The 16,808-nt window shown below is 48.6% G+C and overlaps 1 protein-coding gene across 3 annotated transcripts in view; it reads right to left on the reverse strand.

Annotated features, from left to right (window-relative positions):
- LOC147731353 (serine/arginine repetitive matrix protein 1-like) overlaps nucleotides 1-16,808 on the reverse strand; it is a 357,020-nt gene that overhangs the window by 42,480 nt on the left and 297,732 nt on the right. Inside the window, exon 1 of one of the 3 annotated variants that reach the window (XR_015308433.1) lies at nucleotides 1,905-9,491. The exons of 1 other annotated variant lie outside the window; for it this stretch is intronic. Coding sequence is in view for 1 of the 2 variants with exons in the window: in XM_086956398.1 (XP_086812524.1) it covers nucleotides 10,888-12,009 (1,122 nt within the window). In the remaining variant the exon portion in view is untranslated. Of the gene's footprint in view, nucleotides 1-1,904; nucleotides 9,492-10,865; nucleotides 12,032-16,808 lie in introns of those variants that run through there. One more of the 3 variants, XM_086956398.1, reaches the window with a different exon arrangement.

Here is a 16,808-nt window from a genome sequence, read left to right on the forward strand (position 1 = left end):
CACACTTCACTTTTAAACATGTCAGAGCATGCTTTTCCACCAGGTACACACACCACCAGCCTTCAGTGCACACTTCCAGACGTACACACCACCAGCTGTCAGTGCACGCTTTGCCACAAGGCACACACACCACCAGCCGTCAGTGCGCACTTTCAACAGGCACACAAACAGCACCAGCCGTCAGTGTACGCTTTTATCAGGCATACACACCACCGGCCGTCAGTGCACACTCACCAGCCGTCAGTGCACGCTTTCACCAGGCACACACACCACCAGCCGTCAGTGCACGCTTTCACCAAGCATACACACCACCGGCCGTCAGTGCACACTCACCAGGCACACATACCACCAGCCATCAATGCACAATTTCTACAGACACACACACACCACCAGAAGTCAATGCACGCTTTCACCAGCCAAACACATCACCAGCCATCAGTGCACGCTTCCACCACACACACACCACCAGACGTCAGTGCACGCTTTCACCAAGCACACACACCACCAGCCGTCAGTGCACAATTTCTACAGGCACACACACCACCAGCCATCAGTGCAGGCATCAATTGTTAACGCATTCACAATTAACTATTGTAGCAATCGCAGTATGGCACACTTTACTTTTAAACATGTCAGAGCATGCTTTTCCACCAGGTACACACACCACCAGCCTTCAGTGCACACTTCCAGACGCACACACCACCAGCCGCCAGTCCACGCTTTGCCACAAGGCACACACACCACCAGCCGTCAGTGCGCGCTTTCAACAGGCACACACACACACCACCAGCCGTCAGTGCACGCTTTGCCACAAGGCACACACACCACCAGCCGTCAGTGCGCGCTTTCAACAGGCACACACACAACACCAGTCGTCAGTGCACGCTTCCACCAGGCACACACACCACCAGCCGTCAGTGCACGCTTTCACCAAGCATACACACCACCAGCCTTCAGTGCACGCTTCCAGACACAGACACTACCAGCTGTCAGTGCACTCTTTGCCACCATGCACAAATACCATCAGCCGTTAGTGGACCCTATCACCAGGCATACACACCACCGGCCGTCAGTGCACACTTTCACCAGGCACAGACACCATCAGTCGTCAGTGCACGCTTTCACCGGGCACAAACACCACCAGCCATCAGTGCATGCTTTCACCAGGCACACACACACACCACCAGCTGTCAGTGCACGCTTTCCCCAGACACACACCACCAGCCATTAGTGTACGCTTTCACCAGGCACAGACACCATCAGTCGTCAGTGCAAGCTTCCACCAGGCACACACACCACCAGCCTGCAGTGCACACTTCCACCAGGCACACACACCACCAGCCATCAGTGCACAATTCCTACAGGTGCACACACCACCAGCTATCAGTGCACACATCAATTGTTAAATCACCCACAATTAACTATTGTAGCAATCGCAGTATGGCGCACTTGACTTTTAAACATATTCATCTAAAGCGCAGCATGCCACCAATGCTACAAAAATAAATACTAATTTTTTTGGTCTACAATTTATAGACTTTTGTTGCAATTGGTGTTGCAATATTTCGCAATGCCAATAGCTCAAACTTAATTAATGCGAGACCTATTGCATTGAAAATGCTTGTTGAGTCATGTGTCCATTATTAGTCAAAGATGTGCAATAAATGTCTTACACTCCTCTGTGTTAGGCCTAAAGCTGCTCGCCCACACTACCACTAATCGAGCACTTTGGGTTTGACATTGAGCCCTGTACACTTTTGGGGAAACCCTGGACTCTGTGCATGGTGTAACCACCTACTGGCATACTATATACTGAGCGAGTTTTCTACATTGGTGGTGCAGCAATGGGATATAAGACTTTGACATTTGTTGTACCACTTGATTAATAACGTATCGATTCTTACCTGTTGGTGTAGTTTTGCAGCTTGAAGACTTTCTGGATTCACTATGCTGTGTATTATTCCGACATCTAGTGGTTGGGTCCGGAATTGTATTTTTTTTCTCTTTTTTTTTTTCGTGACATTGACGCGCTTCCTCCAGAAGCTCCCACCTTTAGTCGCTATCTTCAGATTCTTTTTTCTTGTCTTGTGTTACTCTTGTTTTCCCTCTTATCTTTCAAAGTCTTTCTCCAGTTTTAATCCCTTTCCTCCTGTCTCATGTTTCTGGCGGAGGAGAGTGAATCCAGAAAGTCTTCAAGCTGCAAGACTACACAGACAGGTAAGAAGCTATACGTTTTGCAGCGTGAATCTTTCTGGATTCCTTATGCTGTGCATAGACTTTGTAGCGGTTTGTCCTTATTGTGGTGGCTGGAGGAAAGATTAGCTCTGGTTACTGAATATGTGTTGTAAGACCTTCTGTCCCACTTGCGCTTCTTTGTTCATTTGGATATCTACACAGTAGTGCTTAGTGAACGTGTGCACTGAAGACCATTTTGCAGCTTGGCAAATGTCTTGAATTGGTGTGTTAGCTAGAAACGCAATTGTTGCTCCTTTCTTCGTTGTTGAGTGAGCATGGGCGGCTACTTCTAACAGTTGTTCTGCTGGTGTGTGGCATAGTTGTATGGTTTGTGCAATCCACAGTGCAATTGTATTTTTGGTAACTGGTCATCCCAAAAAACTGCTGGCAAAGGAAACCGATAACTGCTTTGTCTTTCTGCACTCCTTTGTCCTGTCTATATAGTGCATTACAACCCTCCTGGCGTCCAGTGTGTGTAGCACCCTTTCTGTGCTTGTGGTTGGTTTTTGGAAAAAGCAAGGTATTTGGATTATTTGGTTGATGTGGAACCGAGACACCACATTTGGCATTAGGTGTGGGTCTGTTCTCATTGTGTATTTGCAAGTAGGGCTTTTGAAGTGTTAGCGCTTGCAACTCACTTACTCTTCGTAGCAATGTGATAGCCACTAAGAGGGTTGTCTTTAACATGAGCATGTGCAGTGTAGCCTTGTGAATAGGCTCAAATGGTGCCTTCATCAATTGAGATAGCACTACGTTGAGGTTCCATGCTGGTGCTGGCATTCAGTGTGGAGGTGCGATTCTCTTTGCTCCTTCTATAAATCTTTTTACTACTTGGGAGGTGAAGAAACTTCCCTGTATCTCCTCTTGTGTAAGCCACTATCGCCGCTAAGTGCATCCTTAGGGATGTGTAGCTTAGTTTACCTTGTAGATGCGTTAAGTATTTTAGTACTGTTGATTCCTTTGCAGTTTTTCCCGAATCTTTTCCACTTTGCTACTTAGCACTTCCTTGTGGTAGGTCTTCTTGCCTCCCTGAGCACTGCCATTGTGATTGCCGGTAGTTTGAGGTGTGCAAACTCTAGGTCTTCTGGAGCCATGCTGCTAGGCTGAGGCTCTCTGGCTCTGGGTGTAGGACCCTTTCGTTCTGCATTGTTAACAGGTCCCTTCTTCTTGGGAATTTGTGTGCTGGTGATTGCGCCATTTCCACTATTGTGAGAACCAGGACTGTTTGGCCCACTGAGGTGCTATTAGTATCAGCCACATGCTGCTGATCCTGCATTTGCTGAGTACCATGTGTATCAGTGGTATCGGGAGAAAAGCGTATGCAAGTGTCTTTGACCAACTTATCCATAGCCCATTCCCTTGTGACTGATGGGCTGGTTGCCTGAATGCAAAGTGTTGGTATTTTGGTTTGTTGCAAATAGGTCTATTTGTGGTGTATCCCACTTCCGGAATACTTTCTCTATTTCCTGTTGGTTGATCTCCCATTCGTGGGATGCGGACGTCTGCCTGCTGAGTCTGTCTGCTTCCACATTGTCCTTCCCCGGGAGATGTATTGCTAGTAGGTCTATTTTTAGTGGAATGGCCCATGTCCATATTTCCTGTGCTAGCCCCGATAGTACTACTGATTGTGTTCCTCCTTGTTTGTTGATGTAAAATATGGTGGTTGTGTTGTCCGCTTGGATCAACACCCTGTTTCCATACAGCTCCTTCGGAAAGGCTTTTAAGGCTAGGAACAGAGTTTTTCGTTCTAGGTAGTTGATGTGCTTGACCGCATCCTACTGCGACCATAACCCTCTCACTGAGTTTGTTCATGTGCGCGCCCCACCCCAGCTGGGAGGCGTCTGTTGTGATGGTCACTGTTGGAGTTGGTTGTGTAAATGGTTTCCCCCGTGATATGTTTTCCTTGTTTCACCACGCTATTTCCTGATGCACTGCGTGTGTGACAACAACTAGATCTTTCCAACTCCCTGTTGCCTGTGACCATTGCTGCTTTATCCATTTCTGGAATGGTCTCATGTGGGGTTGAATATTTGGGACCAGGTATATGCATGACGCCATCATTCCCATTAGTTTGCTCACCGTCCTCATTGTCAGAACTTGCCCCTTGCGGTACAGACGTGTTTCCTTCAGTGTTGCCAAAATCCTCTTTGTGCTGCCGAACACCTTGCTTTGTATGGTGTTGATCTCTGCCCCTAAGAATATCTTCACCTGTTCTGGTTCTATTGACTACTTTCCTCAATGGATTGAAAACCCCAGTTGGCTTAGTGTTTGTATCACCTGCTGGATGTGCTGTTTACACTGGCTGTAGGAGCTTGCTTTCACAAGCCAGTTGTCGAGGTAGGGGTATACATACATGTATTCCCTGCCTCCTTTGGTGCGCTGCTACTGCTGATAGGCATTTTGTAAATACCCTTGGCGCTGATTTGAGCCCGAATGCGAGTACTGTGAACTGGTAGTGAGTCTTGCTGGTCCCAAACCTTAGTAAGCGTTTGTGTCGTTTGTTGATAGGGATATGTAGGTACACGTCCTTTAAATCTATAGTTGCAGTGTAATACCCTTCCTTTACCTAGGGTATTACCTCTTGCAAAGATGTCTTTTTGAATCTCTGTGTTTAAGAACCTTAGGTCCAAGATAGGCCTCAGTGTTTCGTCCACCTTTGGTACGAGAAAGTAGTTGGAATAAACACCCTTGTTTCTTTCCTTGTATGGTACTATCTCTATTGCCTCCTTGTTGAGCAGTTCCTCTGGCTCTAGTATCAAGAGTGAAAGTTATTTTGCCGAGTGTGACTTGTACCTGGCTTTTTGTGTGGAGGTTATTTTATTAGGTCTATACAGTATCCGTATTGTATGATGTTTAGTATCCATTTGTCTGTTGTGACCTTCCATTCTTGGAGGAAGTTCCTTATTCTGCCTCCTACTGGTACTATATTTTCTGGAAACTGCTTGTCTTGTGAAAACTGTTCTTAAACCTTTTTCCTCTTTGGATGCCCAAATTGAGGTGTAATCTGGGTGGGCGTCTGTCTTTTGGTAAAGTCACTTGGAGGTGGGTTGCAGCCCTCCTCTCCTTGACTGTCGCACAAGTTACTACTTGTGTAACAATATATCTGTAAGAGACATTAGTTAGTGATAGATTCCTTACCTTAGAATAATCCCTAGGCGTCAGACTGGATCCGGAAAGTTATGCATAGCAGTACGCCTGCGCGTCAGTAGGTAACATTATGCAGCTCTGCGTCCGTCACTGGCATCATATGCGCCGAGATGACGTCATGGAGACTACTTAGGTACCACCCATGCGCGATGACGGCAGTTCTGTACCCAACTTTCTGCGCCGAAACGCAGAGCCATGCAAGAAACTGACCATTGGTGCATAAAACTAGGGCCCTAAAAGGGGATGACCGTATCCCTAGTAATCAGTTCGCAGAACGGGGAGGATGGGCGGGGCGGTAAGGAAACTATCACTAACTAATGTCTCTTACAGATATATCATTACACAAGTAGTAACTTGTGCATCTGAAAGAGACACGTTAGTGATAGATTCCATTCCTTAGAATAGATACCCCAGCAATACCAACCCCGGTGGTGGGTTTGCGAACGAGATTACACCAAAAAGTCCTGGAGCACAGAACTGCCAAAGAAGCTGTCTCTCCGGACCGGACTGTCAAGGTAGTAGTGTTTGGTAAACGTGTGCAGCAAGGCCCACGTAGCTGCTTGACAAATGTCCTCCTTGTCCCAAGGCGGTAGTGGCTGCAGTAGCCCTAGTGGCATGGGCACGCAGTCCCACAGGAGGCTCCTTCTTGGCCAAGGAGTAACATGCTTTGATGCACAGAACAACCTACCGGGAAATGGTCCGTTTGTGCACAGCCCGACCTTTTTTAGCACCCACGTAGCCAAAAAAATGCTTATCATCCAACCGGAACTGCTGTGTACGCTGCAGATAGAATGAAAGTGCACGTTTTAGGTCCAGACGGTGAAACCTCTCCTCTTCCCTCGAAGGAGGCGGAAAAAAGGTGGGCAAAGTGATGGTCTGCCCGATGTGGAAGGGCGTGCCAATCTTTGGCAGGAAAGAAGGACGGGTCCTCAAAAGCACCTTGTCCGGATGAACAGAAAGGAAAGGAGGTTTGGAAGAAAGTGCCTGGAGCTCACTCACTCTTCTGGCAGAGGTGATAGCAACCAGGAAAGCCGTCTTTAGGGTGAGAAGACGTAAGGGACTGTTATGAAGGGGCTCAACGAGAGCACACATCATAAAGGTCAAGACAAGATTCAAGTCCCACTGAGGCATTATGAAGGGCACAGGAGGGAGCGTATGCCTTTCAGGAAACGGTTAACAACTGGGGACTTAAAAAGAGAAGGCTGATCTGGAAGCCGCAGAAAGGCGCAGATGGCAGAAAGATAACCTTTGATAGTGCCCAAAGCAGAGCCCTGCTGGGCCAAAGAGAGAAGGAACAGAAGGACCTCAGAAAGAGGGGCAGAAAGGGGATCCAAAGTCTTTGCTGTGCACCATGCCACAAACTTGTTCCACATGCAGGCGTACACCGTCTTGTTGGAGGGACGCCTGGCTGCCAGAATTACATCACAGACTTCAGGAGGAAGATCAAAAGGTGTCAACTGTCGCCTCTCAATCTCCACGCATGGAGGTCGAGACTGGACAGGTTTGGGTGGAGGACTGTCCCCTGCTGCTGCGACAGACGATCCTGCTGAAGAGGCAGACGGATCGGGGGATTGATGCTCATACTGAGTAGCTCGGGATACCATAGTCTTTGAGCCCAGTCAGGAGCCACAAGAATGACTTGGGCCTGGTCGGGCCTTATCTTCAGCACTCTGGGCAGAAGTGATATAGGCAGAAAGGCGTACAACAGACCGCAGCTCCACTCGCGACGAAAAGCGCCTCCGAGCGAGTGCAGTCTTGGAAATTCCAACGTGCAGAGCTGATGACATTGTGCGTTCTCTTCGGTGGTGAATAGATCTACCCAAGGCTCTCCCCAATGCAGAAAGAGACCTTGCACCACGTCCGAGTTCAGACGCCACTTGTGATCCATCCTGCACCGGCGGCTGAGTTTGTCCGCCCTGGTGTTCAGGGAACCTGTCAGGTGTTGAACCACCAAGGTAATGCCTTGATGTTCCAGCCATGTACAGAAGCGCAGAGCCTCCTGACATAATGTCCAGGACCCCACGCCGCCCTGTTTGTTGCAATACCACATGGCAGTGGTGTTGTCCGTGAACACCTGCACCACACTTCCCCGGGCAGAAGGAAGGAATGCCTTCAGTGCAAGCCAGATCGCTTGCAGCTCCAGAAGGTTGATGTGGAGCCGGGACTCCGCGGGAGACAAGAGGCCCCTGATCTCCGCCTCTCCCAAGTGGCCACCCCATCCCAGGAGGGACGCATCTGTCACCACTGTGTGCTCCGGTTGGGGAAGGGAGAGGGATCTGCCACTGACCCAATCGCGGTTCGTGAGCCACCACTGCAACTGTCGTGCAGCACCCTCCGAGAGCTGTACGTGATCAGACAGGTTGCTGTGATGCTGTGCCCACTGGAACTTCAGGTCCCACTGCAGAGCCCGCATATGCCATCTGGCATGTGTCACCAGCAGGATGCAGGAGGCCATCAGGCCCCAGAAGCCGGAGGGTCATCCTGACTGAAACCCGGGATAGAGGCTGAAAGAGTGGAATCATAGCCTGAATATCCTGGGCTCGCTGTTCGGGAGGATAAACCCAAAACTGCGTCGAGTCCAGAACCCCTCGGATGAACCGCTTCTGAGAGGGACTCAGGTGCAACTTCGACACGTTGATGGAGAACCCCAGCAAATGCAGGAGGTCAGCCGTAATCTGGAGGTGGTTGACGACTGCCAGGGGCGAGCCCGCCTTCAACAGCCAGTCGTTAAGGTAGGGGGAAAACTGACACCCCTGACCTGTGCAGATGAGCCGCCATCACCTTCGTGAACACCCGAGGAGCACTGGTAAGGCCAAAGGGGAGCACAGCAAACTGAAAATGCTCCCAGCCTACCGTGACTCGTAGGTAACAACGGTGGGCTGGCAGGACGGGGTTGTGAAAATAAGCGTCCTGCAAGTCCAACGCTACCATCCAGTCTCCAGGGTCCAGGGCATACAGGACCTGAGCCAGAGTCAGCATCTTGAACTTCTCTTCCGAAGGAAGCGATTGATGCCCCGGAGGTCCAAGATGGGGCAAAAGCCCCCCTTGTCCTTCTTGGGGAGCTGGAAGTAATTGGAATAACAACCACTCCCTACTTCCTGACCGGGAATGCACTCGATGCCCCCCTTGGCCAGGAGGGCCGTGACTTCCTGGCGGAGAGGAGCCGAATGATCCCCTGACATGCGAAGGTACCGAGGTGGCATGTCTGGAGAGGAGGACAGAAAGGGGAGAGAATAACCTTGGAAGATTATCTGTAGCACCCACTTGTCCGATGTAATTTCGCGCCAGTGGTGGAGATTATGACGAACCCTGCCAACCACTGGCGTGGGGTGCTCCCCGAAGCTCGGATTAGGAAGATTTGGAGGCAGAAGCAGCTGGGGTGGAGGTGGGCTGACCCGCGCACTGGTTCCTAGACCCACCCCTGCGGAATCCGCGGCAGCGCTGGGGCTGGTTCTGTCCAGGCTTGGTAGAGGAGCGAGCTTGAGAGCTCCTGCCCTGGCCACGAAAGGAACGAAATCCAGGAGTGGCAGGGGTCTTTGTAGAAAGATCCAAGGACTTGGCCGTGGCCCGAGAGACTTTAAAGTGCTCCAGAGCATTGTCTGCCTTATCGCCAAAGAGGCGGCAGCCATCACATGGCATGTCCATGAGCGAGCCCTGGACATTGGGCGAGAACCCAGTCGAACGCAACCAGGCGTGGCGCCGCAACGCCACAGTTGTGGAAATTGCCCTGCCCAAGGAATCAGCTGTGTCCAGACCACACCTGATGGCAAACTTCGCCGCATCCTTGCCCTCCACAATCGCTTGGGAAAGGACAGCCTGGACCTCCTCCGAACACTAAGGTAAAACCTCGCCCACCGAATCCCACACTGTGTGGGAGTAACTGCCCAGTAAGCAGGCGGTGTTAACTGACCGCAACCCCAAGCTGGCCGAGTAGAATGACCTCTTGCCACATTGGTCTAGTCTCTTAAGAGTCCTTATCCAGCGGGGCCGTGGGAAAGGCACTCTGCGACATCGAGTGCCTGAACGACCAGGCTCTCAGGCGTGGGATGAGTGGCCAAGAAGGCAGGATCACCAGGCGCCGGGCGGCGACGCCTAGCGACGTTCTTATTCACCGGGCGCCACCAAGTGCTCAAGAGGACTTCAGTGAGAGCCTCATTGAAAGGAAGCAGCTGCTCCGACAACGTAGACGTCGTCTGGAGCACCTCCATAAGGAGAATGGTCTTAAGGGCCACAGTAGGGAGGTCGAGATGGAGAGCCTCCGCAGCACGACTCAGCACCACGGTGTAGGAAGCGCCCTTCTCCATGGTAGGTGAGGGAAGAGGCAAACCCCAGGTCAGAAGACACATTAAGTTTCGCCCCCATCTTGAAGTTCGTCTACCCAATCCTGCTCGGAGTCACACTGCCGGGCAAGGGGGTCCTTGGAGCTCCGGAGTAGAAGGACCGGCAGCAGCGGTAGAGCCGGAGGGAGGGCAAGCGGCCTCGGGAACGGCGCCGGCCGGGGCCGTATCCCAATGCGGATCCCAGGTCGGAAATAAATGGTCCGAGAACCGGGGCAGGGGTGGGATGAAAGGCACCCAGTGCGGCGCCTATGGCGGAGCCAGGGGCTGGGCCCGGGCCAGAGGCCAACGTCAACGTCGCTGGACCCTGTGGCGCCGTAGGCGGTGCCGCCAGGCCATGAGGATCTACACACAGAACAGCGGGCCTGCAGGCCTGCAGGCGGGCCGGCGGGAGCCCCAGGCCTAAATAGGCCTGGGGCAAAAGGAAACTCTTACATCTGTTCGGGAGTCGCCAACGGGCATGGGTCTGGCAGGGAGGCTCGGGACTCCCAGGCTCCGGAGGAGTCCCTTTACTCCTTGTCCGCCTCCGAGGAGCGATGTCGGAGAGCGTAAACGCTTCTTCGACTTCTTTTTATGGCGTTGCTTACCGGAATCTGAAGGCGAGGACTTAGATCCAGAGGAGCGACAGCTACGGTCCCGCGAGCGATCCCTAGATCCGGAGAGGCAGTGAGAGGAGTGCTGGATCTCCAGCAACTTCCGGCGCCGCTCCGGCAAGGCCTTCGGGGTCATGGCTCGACAGTCCCGGGAGTCATGGTCGGTCTCCAGGCAGTAGAGGCACACATCGTAGGGGTCCGTCACCGACATGTTACGGTAGCACGGCCAACAAGACTTAAAGCCAGGCATCCCTACTTGCACCTGACACAAGAGAGGGAGACAAAGTCTCAACAGTTAGTCAAAAATTACTGAGGTACGTGCTCAATCCAGATCTGCGCGAAAAAAGAAAGAACTGACGTCAGCGCCCATGGGTGGCGCCTAAGTAGTCTCCGTGACGACATCTCGGAGCATACGACTCCAGCGATGGACGCGGAGCCGCACAACGCCATCTACTGACGCGCAGGGGTACTGCTATGCAAAACTTTCCGGATCCAGTCTGACGCCTGGGGATTATTCTACGGTAAGGAATCTATCACTAACGTGTCTCTTTCAGATCTCGTCTGTTCGAGCGGCTTCAAAAGGACTGGCCCCATGGCTGGTACTGCCAGTTTTGCTGCTGCTGTATCTGGCCATTTCCCTGATAACCTTGTTGGAAGGTTTGGTGTGAGGTACTTGGTTGGTTGCCTCCCCTACCATTTGGCCATCTTGAGGGCGTACCCCTTATCATTCCTCTGAACTGCAGTTCTCCCATGGACCTTGCAGTTTCGTTTTCCTTCTTGAGTTGAGTTAACATTTTGTCGACTGCCGTCCCAAAAAGTTGTTCTCCGTTGAAGGGCGTGTTCAGGATGTTATTCTGTACTTCAGGCTTGAATCCTGAAATCCTCAGCCATGCGTGCCTTCTCTCTGTCACCCCGATCATCATCTGCCTGCTGGACATCTCCGCTGCGTCCAAGGCCGACTTTAAACATGTGTTCGCCATGTTTTTCCCATCCTCTACCAGGTAGGATGCCCTTTGCTGGTACTGTCCCGGTAGGTGCTTCAGAAGTTGCCCTACTTCCTCCCAGTGCTGGTATGCATGTCTGTTTATTAGGAAGTTGGAGTTGGCGATGCGCCATTGGATTGCCGCACTCCGTTCTATCTTCCTCCCGGTGAGGTCCATTCTCCTACTCTCCTCGTCAGGAGGTGGTCCTGCATTTGTGGGAATATTGGCCCTTTTCCTAGCTGTTGCAGTAATGATTGAATCGGCTGGCACTGATCCTTGAATGTATGCAGGGTCCTTTGAGGAGTGCTTGTACTTCTTCTCCGATCTTGGGGTTACAGATTTACATATTGCTGGTTCCTTGAAAGCCTCTCTGCCCTGGTCCAGCACACTAGGGAGCATGGGCAGGAATTGACTTCTTGTTTGTGTGGGTAAGAGAGTCTCCAGGAGAAAGCAAGCCTTGGGTTTCTCCTCCTCCAATTTTACCCCATATGTTTGTGCAGCATTCTGGACCACCAAATGATAGATTCCTATATCGTCTGGTGGTGAAGGCCTCGAAGGGTATGTGTCTACCCCTTCTTCTGGCATGTCGGCGTCGAGATCATGCCACTGTAAGTCTTGTGCCTTTGAGGACGTCGAGTACTGGTAAGTTAGCTGTTCCTCCTCGCCTTCTCCCTCGAAGTGACCAGAAGGCGCAGTAAGGAAACTATAATTCATCTGTAGGCCACCCTTGCGGACACTGTTAAGACAAAGGAAAGCAAAGTTTTTTTAGAACGTTATCGCACATGAGGATGATGTATCCTTATCATAAGTCATGGCTGCCATTCAGGAGAGTAAAGGAGGAAAGGCCCCCTGCGCTGATGGTGTTCCCATTGATCTGAGTGTGAACTGACTTTATGGGAACCATTACTGACAAATGTCTAATTCTATGAGATATTACTCAATTCCAAAAACATGGGCCTTTTCAATCATAGTGCCCAATTTTAAAAAGCATTGGCATAGCCAATAGGTCTCGCCTTTGGGACTTTATAAGTATTTAGTCATGAAACAGTTGATGTTGTTGCACCAAGGATATTGTGCGGCATAACTAAATACTTATAAGGTCCCAAAAGTGAGACCTATTTGCTTTGCCAATGCTTGTCTCACAAGAAATTGCACAATTCTGCACGAATCTGTGTTGGTATTCGGCTGACCTCTCCTCACAAGATGTTCATGGGCCAGAGAAGACTATTCGATCCACAATGTGATACAATGGTACATCAATCTAAACTATTAGTGATCCACTTTCTTCTATTTAAGTTTATTTTTCTGAATTCCAGATACTTCTGTGAGCAGACTTTAAATGCCTTGCCTGCTGTAGGCTTGATGGAACTGCGAGTGTATCAATGGACTGGTTATGTACGGTGTTGAGGGGTACTATTTATTGATAACGTACTGTTGGAACTAAATTACTGATCTTATGGGGGCAGGTTGTGAGCGCTAAAGCCGCCAATTTTGTTTTATTGGTAATAAATCTAATAAAAAAATACAAAAAAAATTAAAGACACTTCTGGATTGGTACAACAGTGTTATCTGACTCAAAAGAGCACTGAGATAAGATCCCAACACTTAAAATAATGACTGAAGTAAAATTGCGTGTACCAAATATTAATACATGTCTTGTTTCATTGTACCATTCTACCAGCTTGTTGTCCTGATGAGGATGGCCTCTTAATTGACTGTGGTCAAAACTTTGACCCCATTAATCTCTTGGCTGGAGATTCAACGTGTAACCTACGAACCTGAACAAACAATGTGGTTGATGGTTCAAATAGAAATGTACTAGTAGCCAACATTATCAGTTTCATTGTTCCACTGTTCAGCTGTGCACTCATACAGATATCACAGGTCACATGCACTGCACCATCACATGGAGCACCTACTTGTTTCTTCTGTTTATTGAAGAAAATAAATATACATATGCTTTGTTCTAAATTAACTACATTTGTAAGCTTGTTCTATTCAGGAGTTCCTTGGACGGTCCGGAGTCCCGTAAGCAATGCAGCGTTTCTTCTTAAATTCCAGGGAAGCATTGTATACCGGTATCAATTCCATACCAGGGTTGCCCATTGCTTTCCTCGTTTGCACTATACAACACATTGAAACCGGAGTCTGCCATTTGTGACTAGTGGTCATTCAAAACTGGACATTACCAGAGGTTACTGATGGCTGTTGTTCAGCTCCTTCTACTGGTCTTTGCAAGAGTAAGGAACGAGCAAGAAAGGTGACATTTTGAGCAGAGAATATCCGTATAAATAAATGATCACCTCAGATTCTTTATTGGGAGCTAAGTTTCCTATTCTAGGCCACATGTATAAACAGAATATGTCGGAGGTGACTGCCCATTAAAAGATGAGCTGCTGGGAAAGAGGGTGAGCGAGGCTCCGAAAATGTAACACTCCAGAGGGACAGCACTTCACAATCAGAAAAATCCTGTAGACCATGTTCTGAAAAAAATTTGAACATTCACATGAAGAACTCAACAGGTTCAATCTTGCCAACACACTATTCAGTATCTGCAAGTGAGCTGAAAGGGAGCGATCCTGTGTACAAGCTATGCGTGCTCTGCAGTATGCCCACTCAGCATTACCTTGCACTGCTGACAAATGTCAAGTGGCCGCCGTTTCCAAGAACCAGAGCCATGAGCAGACACTTTTTTCTGATGATAAAACATGAAATGCAGCAGACAAGCAGCACTTGAACTAGTTACAACTACTGGAAAAGTATGTGCGTCAAGAGGGGAATGAAGGCCTGCACCCTTATTCTAGCTTATGCAGACTTTCGAACTTGGCATATGTGGCTAGCTAAGCCAGGAAGGCGACCCACGTTCAAGCAGTCAAAAAGTCTTACGTCTGTTCGTCAATTGACAGCGAACTTCAAGAATTACACGCAGAGTGTGACGGGACTACAGTACTTAACAGATTTCAAATACAGAGTGGCCCGAGAAAGGGCCCTATGCTATCTGCTTGGATGATGTCTATTGTTGACATTTGGAAAGGTGCTGCGGCATGACTACAAGGGGAGGGGGGGGGGCATATCTAGGCCCTTGGTTTGAACTTTAACAGAACCGAAAATGAACAATCCTAATTCAAGGAAGGCCATTGGCAGGCTTTCGCTGCACTAGCAATCTGAATATTTTACTAATTTGATTTTGAGAATTCATTCATAGCCTGCAGTCTGATTTGGCTTTTGGTTCTATATCAACACGTATGTGTTTTTGATTCTTTTACTATTTCATTAAGTTTGTCTACAATTAGTGCAATTTCACTTGTTCTAACCTAACAAAGCTCGTTCACAGGGAGCGCATCTATCTGCACACAGAGTGGTTATTTACAGTGCCAGGAACTATTCTAGCAATGTAAGCTTTTTGATCCCAAAACATATTTTTGCTTTGAGACAGTGTTATTTAGACGTGGGTTAGGCAGCTTCTTTAATAGTGAACTTACACAGTGGAGAAGTGTGGCTCACTGGTTAGAGGCTGCATACCCTGAAGCAGGGTATGGTGCCCACTCTAATCATGGGTTCACACTCTGCAACTCTGGGCATTAAGCTTGCTTAATCTCCACAACGCCCCCCCCCCCCCCCCCCGCGGCGGGATGCCTGGCCTTCACCTTGGGGATGCCTAGTATGGGTTATCTCACAGGGAAAGGCCAGGACGGGTTCCCAATGCAAGCGCCGAGATGCCCAAGGGTAAGTCGAGCGCTATATAAGACTTCACAAAAAAAAAACAAAAAAAAAACACATTCATATTTTAAAAGCAATGCTGTGAAGAAATTGGCAACAAGAACAAACGGGACAGTATAGCTGTTCTGGCTTACTTATTTGGTCTCAAAGAAGCTATATTTTATGGGGTTTAGGCACCTGCTGCACAGATCTGTGTGTCCAGCAATATTCTGGGGATAATAATAAAGGTAAAATAACTGGTGGGTAAATCGCTTGCAGGAGAGATGTTTTGTTTACACAGTTTTGATCCATTTATTAGTAAAGCACATCGTGTAACATGAAGATTACAGATTTGTATTTTATGTAAATAGGTAACTGGGCTGCTGCTTTTTCAAAAGCTTCAATCATACTAAAGCACAGTGAGCTACGAACGGGCACCAAGGAGCTGCGTGCCAAGCACAAGGAGTTAGTTTAGAACCTTATTTTATTCCCCTCAATCAGTTATTCTAAAGTTGGTACAAACTGTTTCCTTTGGCTAGTATATAGTCTCAATAGTACAGACAACTCGAAACAGTGCGTTAAGTTGTAGATCTAGACTCGTTTTCTCTGGACCCCATACTGTTAATACATAAATGCCTACCAGTAACGATTATGCGACTCAAACTGCTTTAAAAACTTCTTTGAGTTATGGTCTTTGTATACTATGTATTTGTGATTGCAAGAAATCCGACACCATAATTTGGGATTAGTAGCACAAAAAAGAATTAAAATTAAGTGCTATGTCAATCAATATTTGGCTTTGTAAGCAAAATAAATGAGAATGTGAAGGAGCAAGGAAAAATAAATCAGGGAAAATGTTAAATAAAAACGCAAAGACGGGGGCTAGAAAGGGGGGGCTGTAAGAAAGGATGGGGCAATGAGCAAAATACATTGGGAAGGACTGAATAGGAGGATATAAGAGCTTAGGACAAGTACGAGTGGTGCGTGCGTGAGAGAGAGGGGAGCAGGTGAGCCCGCGAGTGGTGCGCACACGTGCACTTGGGGCAGTCTGCTCTTTTAGGAAGCACATACTCATGCTTGCGGCGCGCCCCTGCTCGCTCCCGCAAGGTGGATACCGCCACAAGGACGAGTATGTGCTTCAAAGCAGAGCGGCGGCTAAAGGTCCGTAGGCGAGACCTAAAACGGGAAGTTGCTCAGAGACAAAAAACTATTGCCCTATATCCCTGAATGATATCCCTGCAAAAAGTTTTGGAAGAGTCTTATACAATAGGATACTAATAAGGGTAAACGAAAACAACGTATTAAATGAGTGTCAGCTGGGTTTTCGGAACTGAATAGGTACGGTGGAACAATGTTTAAACTTACACCTTATTATAGGTAAATACACTATGGTAAAGCAATCTAACTTGTATTTCGCTTTATGGACCTGTCGACAGCCTTCAACTGTGTAAACAGAGCTAAGTTATGGCAATTTTTTATTTGAAATGAGAATAGACCCCACTCTGGTGCGCACTTTTAATATCACTACGATGAGACTAAAGCATGCATTAGGTTTGGGACTGGTGGGGAGTTATCGGATGGTTTTAATGTTGAACATGGTGTGCGTCAAAGGTGCGTGCTTGCCCCTTTGTTATTTACTTTATTTATAAATAACCACAATCTGGACCTTATAAACAGCACCACTGATGTCCCTATGATAAACGGTGCATCCATTCTGGTACTTTTATACGTAGACGACGCCATATTAATTACTCGACAACAGGTTTCATTGTCAGTTTTTTGTTTTTAAGCTTAATGTGGTTAGTATGAATTAA

This window comes from Lissotriton vulgaris, chromosome 2_1 (genome assembly GCF_964263255.1).
Source record: "Lissotriton vulgaris chromosome 2_1, aLisVul1.2, whole genome shotgun sequence".
NCBI classification, from domain to species: domain Eukaryota; kingdom Metazoa; phylum Chordata; class Amphibia; order Caudata; family Salamandridae; genus Lissotriton; species Lissotriton vulgaris.